At 50.6% G+C, this 22,223-nt stretch overlaps 1 protein-coding gene across 3 annotated transcripts in view; it reads right to left on the reverse strand.

The window, feature by feature from the left end:
- The window catches only part of MAN1C1 (mannosidase alpha class 1C member 1), a 60,315-nt gene extending 43,995 nt beyond the window's left edge, over positions 1–16,320 (reverse strand). For all 3 annotated transcript variants that reach the window (XR_013958265.1, XM_080632314.1, XM_080632313.1), the window contains exon 1: positions 15,656–16,320. Coding sequence is in view for 2 of the 3 variants with exons in the window: in XM_080632314.1 (XP_080488440.1) it covers positions 15,656–16,210 (555 nt within the window). In the remaining variant the exon portion in view is untranslated. The remainder of the gene's footprint in view (positions 1–15,655) is intronic.
- Positions 16,321–22,223: the final 5,903 nt, after the last annotated feature.

Below are 22,223 nucleotides of genomic sequence, written 5' to 3' on the forward strand. Positions count from 1 at the left end.
CTATACGTGAGCAGGATTTTGCTCACTGCTTTTAAACCCTTTGTGTTTGGGAGGCAGGATGCATAATGTGGTACCCTTCCATTTTCCAAGATTAAGCTTTCCTCCCTCTAATGATGGGTCCAAAAGCAGCAACTGGAAAAGTTTAGAAGCCAAAAGCATCTGCACCATTCTGCACCATTCTGGCTTTCTGCAGCTGTCTTTTCAATCCAAATTTAGCAGTTCCACTTCCAAACCACTACAGAGATTCATCAAGTTTCTAAAAGTGGGGACTCCACATTTATAGACTGCATGGAGGACTGAGATGGAGCTTTCAGAAGCTTTGACAGAGGTTCCAAATGCCAGGCTGAAAGAGAAGGGGATGGAGCTGAGAGGCACAAAACTGCACAGCGAGGTGCTCAAGTCAGCTCTGCACTGAGATGCCCAGGTTAGAAGCGAGTATTTTACGTCACTCTAGTCATGAGAGATCACAATACATCAGCATTAACATTATGCCAGTTTAGATCTGAAAAATGGCACCAGAACCACCAAAATTATGGAAATAGAGCCATAATTTTAGGTTTTGTTCTTACCAGCGTGCTATCTGATAGACAATCATCCAGTTGGCCCTGAGACTTGACTCACCCTGGCTTTCAGCTGATCTATGGCAGAGACTGCCAAATTTATAATGGAACTTGTCAGGTTGGCTCTTTTCTATAACCTGAGAGTAGTTTTTACCTTCAGAAGTTTCAGCTCCCAGCCAGATGATTACCTGTTAAATCAGCTGCAAGGAGCTAAGCTGAATTCTGCCACTTTGATCATTCAGGCCATTACCTTTCCTTGTGCTTTGCTCCAGCCAAGCCCAACAGAGACATCGCTCACAAGCCCCCAGGTATGTCACAGGGGCTGCATCCTGCAGCCATGCAGAGCCAGGCACTGAGGGCAGGGTCCTGCATCAAGCTCTTCGCTGCTTCAGGGTCTTCAACCACGTCTTTGCAGGGTCCTGACACTGCACCATTCAGGTTGCGCTAACCCAGTGTAGAACAAGGTTAAAACTCCTTCCAGTGCTTTTCTTTTTAATCTATGGTAATATTGTCATTTGGAAATCAGCTTTATAAGTACTCTCCTTTAAAATACTAAATGCTTGTGTCCCTTCACAGACTGCAGGAAATCACACAAGTATTTAATGCTTTTCCCTGACACCCCAAACCTCTCCATCCTAATGAGCACACCGCAGCAGCACCTACGCTGCTACCACAGCTTTGCCCATTCTTCCATTTCCATTTGCTGTTGACGTGTCTTAGCAAGAACCCTCATGTTTTCGGAGATCAAATACACTGAATCACACACTGAAAGTCACCACTCCAGGCCCAGTAAATAAAAGCATCTTCCCTGATTTTCAGGGAACCCAAGGTTATGGAAAAATCAAACTCCAATGGAAAGGCAGTTGGGAAGAATTCAGCTCCAAAAGGCATACAGCAAATCCTGCGATGCAGCTGGGGAAGAACCAGGGCTCAGGATAAAAACTTGACCAAGGAAGTGTTTTCGCCCTGAAGAATGTGATGTTCTTTAACACGTAATAACTGAACCACTGGTGTCCTGTACTGGCAAAACACAGAGAGATGAGAAGAGAAAAGACCAAGTCCCCCCTCTCTTGCCCTCCTTTTGTTGGCAGGAAGGTTTCAAACTCGGAGCATTCCCACACAGCTATTTGCTTAGCTTTGTCCATCTCGGCTGGGATAATTAGCAAATGCTTAAAAGATGAAATCTAAATATAGCAACCAACCAGCCCTTTCCATGTACTTCCAAGGAACATTACACAAAGCCATCATTTTCACAAGGTAACCACTCTTGTGGCTCTTTAATCTCTTTTCCTCAACTCCCCTTCAAACATTAGGCTAGCTCAGAAATTCCCCGGGGGCTGTGGGTTCGTTGGCGGTGGTTTTGGGGTGGTTTTTGGGGGTTTGGGGTTTTTTTCTAAGTAAAAAGAAACGGGGTGGTGGGTGTAATTTTAAGTATTTCTTTCCCAATTGTATTTCTTACTTGGTTTTTCCCACCTCAAATTACCAGAAAGGTTTCTCAGCGGGAGGAAGATGACTTGTCATTACTTTCAATTTTAGGGCCTGTTCTTTCCCATCTCTAACCTTCCTGCTACTCCAAAATAGCCCTTGTCTAGCCTGGAGTTTTAACCTGCAATATAATGCCATTTTCCCCAGCTGTATAAAAATGATTTCCCAGATGCAGAGAAAAAGAGGAACCGTCAGCCTTGCAGACAGAGTAAAAGTCTGCCCGAACACATCAGGATGAGCCATTCCTATTGGGAATGACGGATGGTATTGTCTTCTAATCAGACTTGTATAATTCAGGATTGACTGTGGGAAAGGTAATGGAACAGCACCATGTTTATTATCTGCTGCTGTTTCAGTATTATCATGTGGAGATATATACATACACATCTCCATACAGGCAGCATGGCAGAATGTTATACAATACTAGAATTTAATATGAAGCTGAATAACTTCTGAGGCCGCTTCTCTGGGACGTTGTCCTTAGGAAGGTTTTTACATAACAGCAAAATAAGAACAAAAAGGCTGTGTGTTAACCACAGGTGATGGAAAGGTTCCATTTAGGCAACATTAATATCCACTCACTGCCTTTTCCCTGCTGGGTTTCCAAGCCTGTTCCTCACAAAACACAGTGCTTGAGCACATGAGAGACGTTACCAAGCAACCCTCGGGAACGGACACCAACACTGATAATCCATTTGGAAGTAATTACCTTTTATAATTAAAGATTACAGTAAATCCAATAGATCCCAACAGGAACTTGAGCAATTTAGAGACCTGCTGGGTAACCCGCCTGGTTTACAGCAGCCATGTTAGCTTCCACCTTGGAATAAACCAAAGTGAATTGCAGATGTTTTCATCCATGGCTTTCAAACAACTGGTGACTCCTGAGAGTCTCCTGTCAGTGTCAATCCAACGTGATCACCTCGATTGAGCTGATGGTAAAGGGGTGACTGCACACGAAACCTGAGGCTGTTTGTACCCAGTGGCAAAGCCAAGTGAAGACAATCTCATTGACTCCAACAGGATGGGTGTTTCCTCTCTGCTTCCCATTCCTGACCCTTCTCACACACCCTTAGGTGTAAGAGGTGATGTGTGCGGGGGGACACTGGGATTACACACACTGTACCAGGGTAGGAGGTCAATCAGCCCCCAGATAACACAGGACTGGTTCCTGTTGCAAACCCACCTCCTCCAAAGCAAATTCCTGCACATACACCCTTTGGAATGATGCTCAAAGCTCGGGAAAGCCTCAGCTCTCTGACAGCTGCCTTTGCCACTGTTGTACTCACTTGCTCCTTAAGCACAAGATAAAGGCTGGTGTTCCCCAGCCCAAGCCCCAGCCTGAGCACACAGCTCCTCCCATGGGCTCCAGCTCCTGCAACAGATCCTAAACCCAAATTTCAAAGCACGGCAGCCAACTGCCTGCAGATACAGCAGCTGATTGTTCAGTGTTAGATGGGCGAGAGACACTGGCAATTACTTGCTACACGTCGCTTCATCTGTAAGCAAATATAACCGAGCAATTCAAGCAGCGGGTGAGTGGGGCTTTGCTTCAGCTGTGCCTGGCGAAGCCCTGGCAGCTTGTTTTCCAACTTGCACGGGTGGGTTTTATCACATCAGCTCACTCCCTCCTGCACAACAGCCAAAGACACAGCAGCCCATGGCACAGAAAACTGGTCTCCAGCACTGCAAGCAAAGGAGGAATTCTGTGTGAAGTCAGGAGGAAACAGCTTCCATCAGACAGCCACAGGGCTCCTTCCAGCAAGCTGCAATAAAGGAGAGTTTCAGGTTCTGTTCCCAGGCAGCGGGCGCAGCAGCGTGAAACAGAGCTCAGAGGTGCAGGGGGAAGCATCCGTCCCTCCCACCACGGCCAGGAGCAAAGCAGGACCAGAAGCCTGAACACTGGGGGAACCGAAGAAACCCAGCGCAGAGCCCAAGGTCGTCAGTGTTAGTGACAAGGACAGAAATAGAACCCGAGAGTCTTCCTGACTCGCAGATCCTGCTAGGAAAGCTGAATGGGAGAAAGAACAGCTCAAAACACAATTAAACGAACTCCTAATTAAATTCCTAATGCAACTAGATTTAACTGTGTCAAGAGGGGAAAAATAATAATCCTTTGATAGGGCTGTCTGAGGCATTAAGACCCAGCTGGATCCAGCTGCATCTAAATCAGGAAACATGTCAGCAAGAGCAGTTGATTTTGCAGTTAGTTTCCTAATGAGATGCCAGCCTGCAAGAGGACGGCAGTGGCTCCGAGAGCAAATCTGCAAGTCTAGACCAAGGCACGGGGTGATTTAGCGGAGTGATGAGAAGAGCTGGAGCCTCATCTCCTTCGCTTCCCAGAATGAGAGCTTGTGGGAAGTTCTAATAGAAAGAAAAGGGATTTGTGTTCTTGGCCACCCCAACGCTGTCAGCCTCTGGAACTGATCAAACGTACAATATCCCCGAGCACGGCTGAGCTGATGCTGTACAACAAAGCAGCAATAAACCCATGGAGATTCTTCTTATCATAGAATGGTTTGGGTTGGAAAGGACCTTAAGATCATCCAGTTCCAACCCTTACATTAGACCGTGTTGCCCAAGGCTCATCCAACCTGGCCTTGAACACTGCCAGGGATGGAGCATTTATCATTTCTTTGGGCAACCCATTCCAGCGCCTCAGTACCCTCGCACTAAAGAACCTCTTTATATCTAACCTGAGCTTCCCCTGTTTCAGTCTGAACCCATCACCCCTTGTTAAGACTCTGTTAAACTTGAGAGATGGTTTCTCTCATAGATGGACACTCAAAAGGTAATTCGGCATCCTGCAAAAACCATTTGGGTCGCTGTCAAATAGCCAATCTAACTACAGCTTTGAAGATGTCGTGCCAGCAAACGTACAGAAAGGGCATAGCGAGATACAGGAAAGACAAAAACCTGGAGAGGACACTTCCAGAGAGATGAGCACAGGAATCATTCCCATCTCCCTTGTTATTCCCGCAGAACGAAGGCAAAAGTAGTAATTTCAGCAACATCTGTGAGTATGAAGAAATCAGGAAAGCAATTTAAGGTGCTTAAGGGGGGGCTGATCCTCTGCAGAATTTGACCTTAGCTCTCATTTACTGCTTCCATGCATTCAGATTTCAAAACTGGAAATTTAAATTGTGAGGATGTGTCTGTAGCACTTCAAAGCGATTTCAAGGTAGAAGGTATCAGAACGTGTCCAAGTAACAAAGGAGATGGGAAACAAACTTCTTTTTGTAAAATACTGGAATACTAAAGAATAATATTCTAATATTAGAGTATCAGTCTTCCAGTATCTGAAGGGGGCCTACAAAGATGCTGGGGATGGACTCTTCATCAGGGACTGTAGTGACAGGACAAGGGGTAACGGGTTCAAACTGAAACAGGGGAAGTTTAGATTGGATCTAAGGAAGAAATTCTTTACTGAGAGGGTGGTGAGGCACTGGAATGGGTTGCCCAGGGAGGTTGTGAATGCTCCATCCTTGGCGGTGTTCAAGGCCAGGTTGGACAGAGCCTTGGGTGGCATGGTTTAGTGTGAGGTGTCCCTGCCCATGGCAGGGGGTTGGAACTGGATGATCTTAAGGTCCTTTCCAACCCTGACTATTCTATGATTCTATAAAGGCATTAAAATATACCTATGAAGTCCATCACACTGTGCTATACTTTATGTGATGCTAGTTTCAGGGATTACTGTATGTGCTGCCCTTTGGAAGCACAGGTACCATATATCAAACGCATCTATACGGACTTCCACGCACAAAGAGGGATCTCAAGCAAGTATCTTCCCCAACACTACTGCTGTGTCACAGATCATCACTCTTACATCCAAGTGCAATGGCTCACCTCCCAAGATTACTTCGCTAACAAAGCTGCATAGTAGGAGATGTCTGTCAAACACAACTCCACGGCTACTGCCAGGCTGCAAACACAATGGATGGCAGGCGGACCCTGACAGCGAGCAGCACACTGTGCGTGACACCATCATTAGGGGTTTTCGAGTCACCTCCGGGTTGGACACTCTGGCAATGGCTTTTCTTAGCGACTCCTGTTTCATTCCAGGATGCTTGGAGGAAAGAAACTGGAAACCATGACTTACCTCGTAACTGTGCTTCTTCAAATGTCACCTCTGAGTTCCCCTCCCGAGCTTAGCGCCTGCAGCTCAAATCAGGCAGGAAATTCCCCCAGCGCTCAAGATTTTGGGCACTGTGACATACCTACGGGCTGCCTTAGGGCTCTTTCACTTCAGCTACGTCCCTCCAAGCACATACAGCACAGTCTTCACCGTGAATCCCTAATTGCACACAGACTACAAATTCTCTTTACAAGCGACCAGCATTCCAGGTCAGTTATGCACATCCATCACTTAAACACCCAGGCCAGAACCCATCAGCTCCCTGCCATCATACCCTCACACTAAAAAGGAAGGTGGATGGAAACACAAACACTAAGCAGGATCGGTTTTGCAGACCTGCATTATGACAAGGTAAGTGATTTTCTCCTTCCCTAAGGATACCATCTGCACAGGATTCTCATTTCTGGAAAGCCAGCGCCCAAGGGGATGCTCTAAAAGAAGCTGTAGCGATAATGAACCCAAAATGGACAGACTGCAGGGGTGGGGAGAGTGTGGGGACATTTTCTTTTTCAATGTGTTTGAAAACTGTCTTTGCCTCCGTCCAAATGCTGGAACAGGCAAAAGAGGGAAGTCAAGGACTGGCAGCACACCTCGTACTTTATCGCACACTTGGATGGCTTAACAGGAGAGATGTGGGAGGATGAGCTTAGTTTAATGCTTTCTTGCTGGTTCACCTGCTCCCCATCTGTCTTTGCAGACTTTGCTCCGAGGCGCAGACCAGAGCATCGCTGTCCTCTGCCTCCTCTCCCGTTTCAAGTTCCTGGTGATGTGAACTTGTGAAGAGAGGAGCAGAGCAATTCTCAAGCATTGAGGAGTCAGCAGAGATTAGTTCAATAATTTATCAAAGGTAATAGCTAATAACAGACACAAAAACCTTGCCCACAGCCTTCCTCGAGCCTCAAGTCAGAGTTGTCACCTTACAAAAGTGTTACAAGAAATCCTTGGACCACAGTAACAAATTTATTAGCCAGAGGCTGACAAACTCTTCCAAGAGTCCCACAGCCAACAATAAATCATACAAATCAGGCTGCAGATACTGGATCTTTAATAAAACCGAGGTTGGTGGAGTGGCTGTTGGAACAACGCTGGAATTGAGCTGCAGGAGGAAAAGGGCTCGCTTTCATTTAGCCTGACCTCCCATCACGGGAGGGACCAGTGCCTGGCCTCACTCCAGCACTGCACTAGACAGTCACCATACAACAATGATTAATGAACTACTGAAAGAATAAAGCAAGAAATGGCAAGTTCAGGGATGTGGGTAATAAACTAAAGATAAGGACTACAAGGATTCATCAAAATTAGAGACAGAAGGCACCTTCCAGGTCAGAAACTCGATGTCCCTGTCAACGTAGAAATGGCTCCCACAGCGCTGCTCTGACTGTGCTTCAAGACCTGAGGAACAAGCTCCCACTGTTCCATTTACCAAATTTCACCCTAATATTCCACTCAAATTTTTATTTTAAGCCTCTGAAATGCAGAAATGAAAGAAGCAGAAGAGGAGACAACCGTCCCCTGCTTCACCTACCCAGCCAGGGAGCTGCCTGCAAAAGCTCCATCTCTTGAACTATTGCACTGTGCAGCCACTGATGAGAGTGGGCAGATCCACACCCGACAGTGACAACCTTCTGCTTGTTGGAGGGCCACCGACACACAGAACAAACGTCTGATAGATAAGATAATCAAATACAACTACGGCAGGAACCCTCATGTGGTCTCAGTGCTGCAGCAAGGCCTTCAAGAAAGTCAAAACAGCACTAGGAATTGGCCAAGGGTTGGTTTGGGTTCATCCAGCACAATGCTGAGCTACCAACGTAAACATGTCTCCTTCTTAGATAGCTCCGGGTTAAAACGGAGGCTCGGATGGAGGAAGAGCCAGAAACAACCCATTTCCACTGGAATTCTGTTATTCATGAGCTGGGCTGGCTAACCCAGACAGCACGAGGGTTTCAGGACAGATGAAATGTGATTACATTATAATTACCTTCGTTACTTTGCAAAGAACATGGTTATGCACTTTCTTCAGTGCCCAGGGAAATCATGTTAACACAATTAGAGCAAGCAGCCTGCTTTAAGCACGGCTTGCTCGGACGTTACTAACGCAGCTCCAATTCTCAGCACAGCCTCTCAGAGCCATCCAGCTCCATAAATCAGTGGGAGCTGTGTCAGACATCCTCTGAAGCAAGTACCAGCTCTCGGAGAAGAGACATTCTCTAGGATGTACTGAATGTATAACTTCATTGTATATCATCCTCCTGTGCAAGTGCTGCTGGCACGATGAGATGCTGCAGAATTTCTTAATCTCTTGCATTTATTATTCTGTGCAGCCTTCCTCTTAGGATATCGCTCTACCCACTAATAAACCAGGAGAGAAATGGAACAACAGTTCTATGGCCATGCCATAGAATTGTTGGAAGCCAGATTAGAACTAATGAGCTCCTGGCTCCCACTCAATCAGGACCATAACAACAATTAGCTCAGAGAAGCCTGAGAAGTGTTTTCTGCTCCGCTGTCACCCGCCAGTCCTCCTCAGTAACCCCTGAGCTGGGAAACTTCAATGGGGTCTGACAGAAGGTAAAGGTCACAAACACAATGAAGTTCAGGGCAAACAGCCCCCAGGCTGGGGGGGGACCCAGAGGGTGCCCCACGGAAGGCAGGGGAGCAGCACAGGCTGCTGCAGGCAGCTGTGGGTACCAGCACCCGGAGCTGGAGCATCACAGCATCCCAAGGGTTGGAAGGGACCTCTAAAGCTCATCTAGTCCAACCCCCCTGCAAGAGCAGGGTAACCTAGAGTACATCACACAGGAACTTGTCCAGCCGGGCCTTGACTATCTCCAGCGTCTGGCCCACACAGGCACTGGGAAGAGCAAGACGCCACTGGGCAGGGGTGGGTGACACAGAAGGAACTACAGACACAAGGAAGGGGAAAGCCACAACCCGCATGAGGGGGACCTAAGGACATAGCGGCTTTCAGCACATAGGACTCCTATTGCTAGAGAGCCAGGCTCCATTACCTTTCTGCTGAGGGAAGAAGTCAGTCTTAGGAGCACACCTCACACCTTCCCTTTTCAAACACCGTCGAGATCTCGCCTTTGATTCTAGAACACAGCAGACATACACACAAGGGACTCCACAGCTTCGCTGTCAAGCAGATGCAAAAGGGAAGCACTGAAGTCACTTCAGCTGAGTACAACCTCTAGCCATTACTTACACTCCAGCGTACTCCCAGGGAATGCTCAAGTGCCTGAAACAGTTTTGCCACGTTATCAGTTTGCTGGATTAGGGATAAAAAAAGCCCTGTGTCCATTTTACAGAGATGTAAACTGGATCCATAGAGCGACTCAATGAATCTGTCATCAGGAACAGAACCTGGGACCATGTGTCCTGTTCTGATTAACAGTAGGTGCTCTGCCCCTCTAATATGAGTACAAACAAATAACATCCCTATGCCACCAACAGAGGATGTTTATTACCCAGTCCTTCAGTGTTCCCACTGTGCTCTGTGTCCTGCAGTGGTTTGGGTCCATCACGCACAATCCACTCCCATTAAGCACGGCTCGCTGACACCACTGTTGGTGACAGCCTCTCTGGAGCAATTCCAGAACCCTGTGTCATATGATGACCTGAAGCACCACGGGGATACGCAGTACAGACAGCAATCGTGGAGTGTGCCCATTCCCCATGCCAAATCCAGTCACAGCATTCACAGAAAAGTACTTTTTTGGGGAATGTTTAAAAATTAGGATGCTCCAAGCACAGGATTCCCTCTTCCCACCAATGAGGTGAATGCTGTTTCCTTCCTTCCCCTTCTGTCAGCTTCATCCAAGCCTCATATTCAGAACCCAATGACAGACTGATCCAAGATACATTCTCCTTTCCCCCGTCTCCCATCTAAAATCTGAATTGCTTTAAATGCTGAAAAACATCAAAACAAGATGATAAACAAGCTAAACAATAATAGGCTGATAGAGTAAACCGAACATGACTAATTAACATCATCTGGTAAAGCCCTGCATACAGTTCCAACGGAAAGAACACAAGACACAAAAATCTTTCTCCATTAAGGGGCAGATTTAATTGTTGATTAAAAAGTTAATCAGGAGTCTATAAATATTTTGGCTGGAAAGATGGAATCTTAACCCGGGCGACTGCTTTGTAGTAAATATTTGCACAACTGCACATAGACAGTCCCCAGCCTGATGCCTGAAGGGGTGATGGGAGCTTGGCCCATACTAGTACTGGTCCTAGCAATGGGGCACCTCACCCCATGCCCCCTCCCAGCTATGCATCCCCTGTTTCAGACATAGCCACGTCTGGTCTTGCCCCCCCAGGCTATGGGATGGGACCAAGGCTCCTGCCCAAACCCCTTGTCTTTATAGCTGAGAACTTTCAAAGAGCCTGTGTGCATTCCCAAAGTGTAAATCCTTCTGCACAACACGTGTGTGTCCTGGAAAGCCATTTCCTCTCAGCCAGCACACACAGTCAGACACTACCTGGAACCTGCCCGGAGAGGTCCACACTCCAACCAGTTTGATGCATGGTGAACAGTGCGTTTGTCTCTAAGTGGTAGCTCATAAACCAGCCCTGCCCCAAACTCAGCTGCTGTGGAACAAGTGCGCTCCTGCTACATTTTGTAGGTAAGAACAAACGTCTCCACAGTACTCCCAAATTCCAAAATGCACGAAGGTGCCATTGGCACCTCTAAGGCAAACAGCACTGCAGCACGGATCACAGCATGGGAACTATTTTCTATACTCGTGCAGCATGCCAATAGGACAAACACGGTTTTAGTCCCTTGCCTGCATGCTCTACAGCCAAGAGTCTGGTAAGGGTGAGGTCTAAACTTTGTTTGCGTGAATCCACTGGAGGCTGGGGAAGCAAAAACCACACTGGATGCATGGGCTGAGGGATGTGCAGTACAGGAAACCCTTCTGCACAGGTTCAGTAAATAGATGCACGAGAAGGAAGAGGGAGCAAAGGAAAACTCCAGCAAGCCTGGAGGCAGCCAGGGCCTCGAACTGCAGAGAAATGCTCTCAGAGAGAAGTTTTCCATGGATCTCAGTGAGAAAGGTGTGCATGGGGAGGTGCTCTGGTGTCACTCACAGACGGAAGCCACCGAGGGACTGCATTATTCACTTGCAGTACTGTTCCTCCCCAGATTATGGGCAGAAAAGGCTTTTTCCCCAGGAATACAAGCAGCACAGGGCAGGGAAAGGGAGAGGTCTGAAATCTTTTCCCTGCTGGCTTCAGATATGAAATGGCTCAGGACAACCAATAATGGGATTCACAGGGTGCGTGACCAGGCCCCCTGTAACTCACCTAAGAGCTGTTCTAAGCCCACCAGGCGCTTCTCCCACCAGGGCAGCGGCTCCAACTCAGGAGAACAAGCAGAGCTTCCCAAAACCAGGAGCTGGTTCCCGGATGGCTGCTCAGGGCTCTGAAACCACACAATGGGAGCAGCAGCCAGCACCAAGAAACCGTCCGGAAAAGCTGAGCTCCCGATAACATCCCTGTTTGTTGCCAATTACCTTTTCGTGACAAACTGTCAATTATGTTTGTGTTTGAAAGAAGGATCTCCCTTAACAGGAGCTGCTCATCTTAACAGGGGAGTGATGCAGGGTAGCTGCGTGCACAGCCTCTGATGGACTTCTTCCCCCTGGGGCCTGGTTTTCAAAAGCCAATCCATCTTTAGAGCTGTGTTAAAAGAGGCCAGGAGACAGCAAGGAGAGGGAGAGGAAGGTGGAGACAGGAGGAAAGTCAGGATGAAGAGAACCATATTGTAAAATGAATAGGCTTCAGTATTACTAGTCTGGAGGAAATGAATGCATGTGTCAAACCCAAGGGTACAATCCCAGCAGAGGACTAAAAGCCTGCCTGAATTTGACATATTCCTTTATTTGAAAGGGACAAAGGACACCATCAGGTATTGGGTATTCTCAGACACCAGGCAAGGAAACTTGCTTTTTGCACCCAAAGAGGAAAAGAAAAAGTAAATCTCTTTCACTGTTCCCATTCTCCCCATCATCTCATGACCAGAAGACAGATCGCTAGCTGAATTCCACTGATGAACACTTTCTGGTCCAGCTTGTCACAGTGGTTGTGACAAGCACTGACTTAAGCACTGGATGGCATTAGCAGAGCTGGTGTAAAAATACTTTAGGGAAATACTGTTCTCCCTCCCCACCACTTCCCTACCTGTGAGATCCATGAAGCCAACACAGCAACAGCGCAGCACAGAGCACTCTGTTCTGCTTCCCCCAGCATCAGCAAACCTGTCAGCTCAGCTCCAACAGCAACACCTTTTGTACTGATTATGATGCAAAAGGCAGACCACATGGTTGGGTTTTCCCAGCCTTGAGTTCGCAGCAGTGGCACTCGGAGGGGAAATCATTCTGACTTTTCACTGAGCCAATCTGATCTGGAAATTGTTGACAGCAAACAACTCTGGAATCCCACTGTGGCGTTTCTGCAGCCACTTTCTGCCTACAACCCCTTCCCTTTTCATCCTTTCTTGAACATCAGTGATTACTATTTGGCACGTGTAAAAAAATCAGCTATTCCCGAAGCCAAGCCTGACTGATCAACGGCACAACTGAAACGCGTCTCAGCGGTCAGTTTAAGAGATGAATAATCCCAGGCCCTTTTGCATTTCCCAACCTGCTGCACATGGAGCCTGTCATCTGGTTTCATTGCAGCTTCCTCTGAAAGGTCAGCGTGCCGCCAATACTCGGCTGCCCATAGGAACACAGAGCAGCACATCCCAGGCAATTCTCCAGGTGACCAATGACCTTTTGCTGCAAGCAGTCTGTGCAGTACAGGGCACCTCTTCTTTCCTTCCTAGGAAAACAACTGCTTATTGACACTGGAATGGTCAAACCTAAGTGGCCAGCCACTCTGTTAAAGCGCAAACCAGTATACCTGCATGCACACAACAGCTCAGCTCGCTGCAGCACTTACTCCTTTTAACAGGCTTCTAGGAGTCATTTCAACCTGCTAATCCACCTCTCTCCCTTGCTGCATTAGTAGGAAACACGGCACTCAAAGCACACGGCGGGTGAGGCAGATACCCCCCAGCCAGACCCATCTGCAAACAGCTCCAGCACTGCTCAGAGTGCTCCCAAACAGCAATAAAGTGGGAGACACCACAGTGGTGGGTTTCCTACTCTGGGCAGCAGTCTTCTAAGCAGAAAATGTCTAACAGGACTACATTAGCTGACCCTTTCCACACACAACAGCCAAGAAACTAATGATACACCCTCCTCTTTGGCTGAAGCATCAAGCAGCTGAGAGGTTGGGTGGTAAAGAGCAGATGCCTGCTCAGATGGAAGGGTCCTATCAGGAGATAGATCCAAGTCTCCAGGTTGCACATCAGCCCTAGTCTTTGATCCGGCATCAGTTCTTTCTCTTGGCTTTCATCTAGGCTCTGGCAGACACATGGAGGAAAACAAATCCTAACCCTATCCATCGTCCCTGTTACAGAGGTGCTGACCTGTAGGAATGGGCTAAAGAAGAACAGGCAGGGAACCCAAAGCTGTAAGTACCAGGCCAGTCTGGAACACATTCTACCAAATTCAAGGGCTTAGAGCTCTAGAAGGAGAGACAAGCTACCGCACAGACCCCCTTCTGACAGCAGCAAACCCACTGCCTGCCCCTGCTGGCATCTCTCACATCACGTGAAGAATCTCTGCTAAACCCAAATGCTGTATCATGACTTCTTTCTTCCTTGGTGGTTTTTTTTCTATCCATCTGTTTCTTCTTACACAGTGTTTGTCTTCCAGCCTCTCCTGGTTTGTTCTCTTTATGTCTTCCTGAGTCATGAAGAAAGGACACACCTTATCCCTCCCACAGGCTGCACCTTGCGCCCCTTGTGCGCATTCAGGCTCCCATCTCAGCACGGTGTTTGTTTCTCTCTTGCTCTGCACAAATAGAAGCAGAGGCACTTTTAAGGAATAAGGGCTCTGTTTGAAGAGTAATTAGCTGTCAGCATAAACCCAGTACTTATGGATTCTCATCCTTGAAAAAAATCTAACTCTGCTCCCCGGCACTGATTATGGCTGTTATAAACAGATGGGGCTGAATCCATACAACTTGGAATAATCCTGTATGTCAAAACTAATTAACCAGAACTAAAGCAGTGTGTGCCTCTAGCTTCCAGAAATGTGATTTCCAATTCGATTTGTTTGTACTGAGTAGAAGCTGGGTTATTCATGGGTGTGCTGTGCTACCCCAGCATACCTTGGCAGCGGGAATCTGCAGCACATTCAAGCACACGCTCCACAACTCCAAGCACATGAGGGCTGAGAACTGGAATATTTCAGAATATTCTGAATATTTCAGAATATTTCAGAATATTTCAGAATATTCTGAATACCCTGCAGCCAAGACGCAGAAGGACAGGGTGGCTCAATCAGCTTGGGATCATACAGAAACCCAGCACCTCGGGTGTGCAGTGTCTGCCTGTCTGCCAGAGAAGCTGGAATTTTACCAGCGGTGCAGCCTTTGTTTTCATGACTGTCAGAGATACCAGGAGGGGAGCTTTAAAAAGCCCCTGGTTTTAAAATGTAGGGTATGGTGGATGAAAGCCCTCGGCATGTTACTCTGTGACTTCCTTCTCCGCTCAGCCTGCGGCAGCAACTCTGGTGACTGCCTACACCTCTATGAGAGAGCAAACCCAGGGATATTATACTCTGCTTAATTTCATCCATGCATTTTACTTACTGGCTGCTCTTTCCAGACCAGAATTCACTCCAAGCTGGTTATCCATCATAGCAAAAGATACGACAAACACAATCAAATACTACACAGAATCTATAGCTCTCAGTTAACTGGGTCACAGATTGCTCTGCATTGCCTGTGCCAGGCTTTTATGCACAAGCTGTAGGCACCAGGCCAGCCTGTCCCCGCCGTCACCCCCGTGCCTCCCCGCTGGTGACACCCCCTGGGCTCGGCGGGTCACTGTTAGTGGATTACAAGCCCGAAGCCAGCTCCATCCAGAGCAAGCACCAGAGCCGGTTATGGGACAGCCACAGGGGCACATCCTGTTCCGCCATCCCCATGGACCAGCACAACATTCACCAGCGAGCAGCTCAGCCAGGTTTACACGGACACCAGGGCAGGCTCTTGCCCAACCCCAGACACCTCCCGCCAAACATGATTTTTTTCCCTAATAACCAAGATGAGATTTCCCCTTTGCCTAATTTCATCCCTTTAAATTCAGGTCACAGCCTGTGCTGACCTTTTCTCTCCAGCGAGGAGATGCGTGCGGATGCTGAGCGGCACGGGTGCGAGGCCATGCTGCGGGACACCCCTCGGAAAGAGACCCTCCCCAATTCCCATCACCTTCCTTGGGAAAAGGAGGGAGAAAGGGGCACAAGGGAGACGTGTGGGAAATGGGGGCACGGCTGGGGAAGCGAAGGGGGGTGTGAGCAGAGTGGAGAGGACCCGAGCGCTGACCGAGGGGGCCGCGGCTGCTCCTCACCTCCTTTATCTTCATCCTGCGGGCGCGGGTCTCGGGGTCCTCGCCGGGCCGCCTGCCCCGCACCGGGTGCCGGAGGCTGCGGCGGAACCGCTCGTAGTCGAAGCGGAACGGGGCTCGCGTGTCCCGCGCGGGGGCAGCGCCGGTGGCGGGCTCGGCTCGGCCGTCGCCGCCGCCTTGCACCTGCTGCCGGGCGCGGGGCGCGGGCCGGGCGGCGGCGCGCAGCTTCTCCCGCAGGCGGCGCGGCGCGGCGGGGCTGGCGTGGCGGGGCTCGGCGGCGGCGGGCGGGCTGCGGGGCAGGTCGGTGTCGCGGGTGGAGGAGGAGGAGGCGGCGGAGGAGGAGGAGGAGGCGGAGGAAGAAGAGGAGGTGGAGGCGGTGGCGCGGCGGGGCAAGAAGAGGCGCTTGAAGCGGGAGGAATCGGGCAGGAGGAACAGGGCTCCGAAGCACAGCGTGAGCAGGCCCGAGAGGAACAGCAGGAACAGGAACTTCTGCGGCAGCCGCAGCCCCAGCGCCGTTGGCCAGCCCGGCATGCCCGGCAGCTTCCGCAGCAGCACCATGGGGCACCGGATCGCGGCTGCCGGGTGGGACCCGCCGCCACCCCGGGATGCGCCGCTTGTCTCGGCGGCGAAAGGCTCAGGGATGCCTCCCTCGCAGCACCGGGCGTCTTCACCGGGGGCCGCCGGCGGGCGACGCGTGCACGGCTCCCGTTTGGGGCCCCGCCGCTGCCCGGGGTCCCTGCCCGAGGGGCTCGCAGGGCGCGGAGCGGCGGCTCAGAGTCCCTCCTTCCGGCATGAAGGCGGCGGCGAGCACATCCCGCCGGAGCCGGGCGGCGGAGCGGCTCCCGGCGTCAGTCCCCGTGCAGGCTCCGCGCCGGACGCTGCTGTCGGGCTGGCTCAGGGAGCGGTGCCGAGGCGGCGTGATCGCTGCTCTCTACGCGGCGGGTTCATGCTGCAGCATCCCTGCTAGGCGGGGGAGAGAAGAGCGCGTTCATTCAGCACCAGGACGGATGCAGCCGGCGGTGCAAGCCTTTGTCCCGGAGGAGCTGCCGCCTCCCCAGCCGCTCACCCACCCTCCTGCTCGGCTTCCCTCTCTCCGGACCTGCCACCAAGTCCCCAGCCTGCAAGCGGCTCCCAGCTCTGCACCGTCCCCAGGGCTCAGGGCTCCTCTGAGCGGGGCAGCGGAGACGAGGATCCGCACCCGGCGAGGAAACCCCCGGAGGGGCCAGAGCGAGGGGGACGCGGGGCTCTCCTCCCCTCGCCAGGCTGTCAGGGGCTGGGGACGGGCGGGCTCGTAACAAGCCACGAGAAAGCTCGGCTCGGGATAAGTTTCTCGAGGCAAAAAATTCCACGGATTTTGTTTTTGCTAAACAGATCCCGGAAAATTCATCCCTTTTCCCGAACCTCTGCCTCGCTGTAAAGAGTTATCCATTGCCTCTCCTCCCCAGTCCCCTCCTTACGGGCACTGGAGGAGACAGAGCTTAACTTTCAGACCAGGAACGCGAGCGGGACCACGTTCAAACATCGGGACGCGTCCGAAAGAGCTGCCCCAGCCCAGCCCTGCTCGCCTGGGCGGGCACGACCCCGAAGGCGCCTCCAAACCCCTCGCGCGATGCTGTCCGACCCCGTTACTCACCCGCTGGCAAGCCCCAGCCACTCTGGGTCCAGCAGTGACAACACCTCAGTCCTGCCCGCGCCCCGCCGGTGCCCGCGGGTACCCGCTAACCCCAGAGGACGATGCTGACCGCACTGCGCGCTCCCGGGGCACGGCTCCCGCTCTGCCCATGCAGCGCCGCGGGAAGCCCCGAACGCACCGAGCCGCTCGGCAGCGCCGGCTCCCGCCCCGCCTTCCCCCGCCGCAGCGCCGCGCTGCCCGCCCGCACCCGCCGCTCACTGCGACAGCGCCGCCAGCACCGCCCCGGCCACGCCCCTCGCCACGCCACGCCCCCTGCCAACGGCCGCGCGGGGGAGGTGGCGGGGGCGCCGCGAGCCAATCAGCGGACGGGGTGATGCCCGCCGTGACGCTCGCGCCAAGGCCGCGCCCCGCCCTCGCTCTCTATTGGCTGGGTGGCGGAGAAGCGACTCACCCATTGGCTCCTCTGAACGCCAGGGAAGCGGGAGACCCGCCCTCTTGTTTACCACAGCTGCCTGGCTCCAGCCGGGGGCGCGCCCGCCCCGCCCCTTCCCTCCAGCAGGCCTTCCATTGGCTGAGGGAGGCGCCCCGTCCCGCTGCCATTGGCTGCGAGGCGTCCGGCTGCTTCAAATGGGGGCTGGGGGGGCGGGGCGGGCTCAGAGCTGTGGGGCTGCAGGTGCGGGCCGGGGTTCTGCCTGCCGTCACCCGCTGTGAGCGCTCCCGAGGGCCGGGTTTGCCCCGCGCAGCCGAGGCCCGGCGTGTACCGCGGGGTTAAAGCCCTCCAGAGTACCCGCGGTGATGTGTCCGTAGGGGCCTGGCATGAGGTGAGGAGCGGGAGCCTCAGGAGGGCCCGGAAATGGCTTGGGAAAGGCGTCTCTGCGCACAAAACTGTCCTGTGTGGGGTTTATGAGCCCGGAGCCAGCTGCCATGAAGCAGACCTGGATCCCAAGTACTTAAATCCTCATCACACACCTTAACCTTCAATGTGCCGTACAAACACTAACCAAATCTGACAGTCACCCTGTGATGTGTGCTGTACCGGAGGGGAAGGTGGTGAACCGAAGGATTTCTGGTCATAAATGTTAAAACCCGCCCCCAAAACTCCACTGAAACCTTAGGAGGGAAGAGGAAAAAGGCACCCAAAGGCAACCGAAACTGCCCAGAAACGGAGCTGGGCGAGTGGAGGAGGTCACCAGAGGTGGGTCTGGGTGCTGTGAGCATGAGGCAGAGGGGCAGCAGGCTCACAGGAGAGGGTGAGCTGCAGCCATTGATGTGACTAAACTATAAGAGCTGTAAGAACGTTTGGTGGGCTGGTAAGGAGCTGGAGCTGCAAGGAAAGAAGTCATGTGCTCTTTGTGTCGCTGCACCTTAGTGTGCTCCTTGCTAAGTAAGGATCACCACGGGGATGGAATGCCTGATCTGATTGCTGGGTCGGGGAGCGCCTCACTTGGAACTGTTCGACTGCGAATCAGTGATGATGTGTCCTGAAACCTGACAGCCAGCTGCCGGATCCAGCACTGAGCGCTGGTGCAGCTGGGAGCGCTTCCACTGCTGCCCTGCCTTGTGCATTTAACAGTGGTCCCCAGGGACCAGCAGCAGACCATGCGCTTCCCTCATCCCTTCTTCCATCCCCTAACGCCTTGGCCTCAGACTAAACATAATAATCCTTCACCCTCCTCAGACCTCCTCTTCCCTGGGGGGACCTCAAGCTGTGTTTTGTATCAGCCTTATAAAGAAAACACCAAAACCCGAACAAACCCCCCAAAACTAAACCCTCCGCTATTGCGACAGTGGTCCCTTGATCTTCCTACAGATGGGCCCAGGGCTGAAAAGGTTGGAGAATGCTGCTTTCTAAGAGGATTTATGGGCATCAAGGAGGATAATAAAATTGACAGCTGGGAACGAAGCAGAGGGATAATAAAATAGACAGTTTGAATCAAACCAAAAGGCTATGCCAAGCTCTTCGTTTCACACAGCACTGATGGAAAAGTTGAAGGCTTATCTTTTAATTAGGTTAAATGAAGAACTCTTTTTGTTTTGCTTGGTGTTTAGCATAATGTCTTGAAGGTAGAAGCTTATAAAGGAAAGGTTTTCTAAATGAGGTTGAATTAAGATACCATGCTTCTTAAAGAAGACAAAGCATTGTCTTCAAGGTAAATGTTTAATTACATTTTTGAAGCGATTTTGTCTGTGTAATAAGAAGACAGAGAGCCCAGTCTCTGCGTGCGACTGCAGCTCCAGACAGAAGCCAAATAAATAGAGAAATTGCTATTGAAGGAGTGAGGAGGCAGAGTGTAATTACTGGGAGGATGGGGGTCCTGCTGCATTATCAGTCTTGTTTTTAGCGGAACTGGAAGAAATAATTTGGAGAAAATTACTTTTATGGCCATAAGAAAAGTAGAATTTAATATCTGCTTTTCTGGGAGGAAGAAAACTACAGAGCGATAGATAATACTCAAGGCAAAAGAGATTGGCAAGATAATTATGCTCCAGCCTCCAGCCTATCTTTGAAAATAGGCTGGATTATTCCCCCTCTCACAGTAGGAAACGCTGCTGTTGAGGCTGCAGCAGTGGCTGGGATGTCTCCTGGCACTCGAGCAGCACTGCAGTGGTAGCCAGAAAGCCCCCTCTGACTCTCAGAACCATTGAAACCTGTGGTTTTTGGGCATCAGGGCAGTGAAAGGATAGAGCAGGCAGATGGAGGGAAGCCTCTCTGTTACTGGCACAGTTTCAGAGTTAACAGAGTTGGCTTTGCAAAAGGAAAGAAACCCAGACCCAAACCCAACCCAACCACCCCGCTTTGTCTAACGGAAGCATAAAGAAAGGGATAGTGCATTTAAATGCATCTTAAACCAGGGCAGCCTCAGCATGTAAACCAGACACCTAAACTTTGTTGATAGCTACTACAAAGTGTAGATAGTGACAGCAAAACCGGGCGAAATTGCCAGCTTTAAAAGGGAAGGGATCCTTTTGCTCCAAGAGAACAAGCTCGGCAGTTGACGGAAAACGGTGCCGGCTTTCCGCACGCCGTTAAGGGATTTCTGACACTTCCCAGTGGCACAGAGCCTCATCTGCTGCTCTGCTTCCTGAAGCCTGATCTGAGGAGCTGCTGGGTCCCTGCAGGCTTGCACAATGTGGGATGGGTGCTCCCACGCAGCTCTCACCCATGTGTGGCACAGTGTGGGGAGGACAGAGCTTCCAAGGCATTCTCCCTCTCTGTGCAGCCCCAAGGCGGCTCTTCCTCCCCTGCAAGCAGCAAGGTCTAATGATCAGTTAAAGGCTTAGATGTGTGTAGGCTGTCAGGCCCACTGCTACTTCCCTTGTTTTATCTGGTTGTGATCAGAGAAAGGTAAATCCATACATTTAAGCCAGCTGATACATTATGCAAAGAACAGCCCTAAACTTCCTCAAAGCAGGGCTCGTCTACAGGCAGTGAGAATGAGCAAAACAATCCCTGATGGCCCATAATGATTCAGGCTGATAACTGTCTGATATTGATTATTTTAAGGTTTTAGAAATACAAGCAGAGAACACAAGGTTCCTGAGCAGCCCAGATAATTAAGAACTTCGTTATCTGCTCTGTGAAAGTGGATTGCAGTTTCACAGTGTAGGTAGTAGCTTACTTTTAACCTAGGAGAGCGTGCCTTCGATTACTTAAAGAACAAAGAGTGAAAAGCACGATTTGTTGTTATATTAGACCATGTGCTGATGGATTACTGGGATTGTTTTGGTAGGAGGTAGTCTAATAAAACACCTGAAAGGCTGAAATGTAATAATAGTAATGATAATAATGTAACCATGGCAATGTCACCTAGACAGCGTGTCTGTATAGTTTAGATAACTTCAGCCAACAGAGTAAGTTCCCTCCAGCCTGGAGTGCCAGCCTACATATGGTGCCAGAAAACTAAAGTATAAAGTAGGTGATAAAAGTGTAATGACATATTTAAGGCATCTTTGGAATAGCCTTCCTCCTCCTCCAAATGATCCCATCAGCATCCTTTGACCATCTTGTCCTGCCAAGGAGGAAGTTTGCAGGCTATTAAGTTACAAGAACAGATAAACCAGTGGTGGGTTTTGCTCCGATTTCATTTAGGTTGTGGTGTGCAGGCATAAAAACTCCCACTTGCAGCACTGTGTACAGTTCTGGTGTCCTCAACAGAAAAAGGACATGGAGCTGTTGGAACAAGTCCAGAGGAGGCCATGAGGATGCTCAGGGGCTGGAGCACCTCCTGTATGGAGCCAGGCTGAGAACACTGGGGCTGTTCAGCCTGGAGAAGAGAAGCTGCGTGGAGACCTCAGAGCAGCTTCCAGTATCTGCAGGGGGCTACAAGGATGCTGGAAGAGAGGGGCTCTTCATCAGGGACTGTAGCGATAGGACAGGGGGTGATGGGCTCAAACTGAAACAGGGGAAGTTTGGGTTAGATGTAAGGAAGAAGTTGTTTCCTGTTAGGGTGCGAGGCACTGGCACAGGGTGCCCAGAAAAGTGATAAATGCCTCATCCCTGGCAGTGTTTAAGGCCAGGTTGGACAGTCTTGGGCGACGTTTAGTGTGTGGTGTCTCTGCCCCACGGCAGGGGGTTGGAACTGGATGATATTAAGGTCCTTTCCAACCCAAACCATTCTATGATCCTATGATTCTATGTGCCAAACCTGTAAAGCAAGCGGCTACCAAGCCTCCTCATCTCTTTGACATCAGCGAATGACTGATGCAGAGAAGGCAGTCACCTCACCCTGCCTGGGAAGCTATTGAAATGCTGTAAAATAGCAGATCTAGCCCTCAAAACCTCTGAACTGAGACATGTCATCATGCACTGATCTGCAGGTTTCACCGCTTTCCTTTTCCCTCCAGATTCATATATACAAGATATTAATTATCTGAATTAAGGCTCACATTTAGGGCTGCACAGAAGCTTTGGTGAGAACTCAAATGGCAATTCTCTGC

Source organism: Psittacula echo, assembly GCF_963264785.1.
Source record: "Psittacula echo genome assembly, chromosome: 21".
NCBI classification, from domain to species: Eukaryota; Metazoa; Chordata; class Aves; order Psittaciformes; family Psittacidae; genus Psittacula; species Psittacula echo.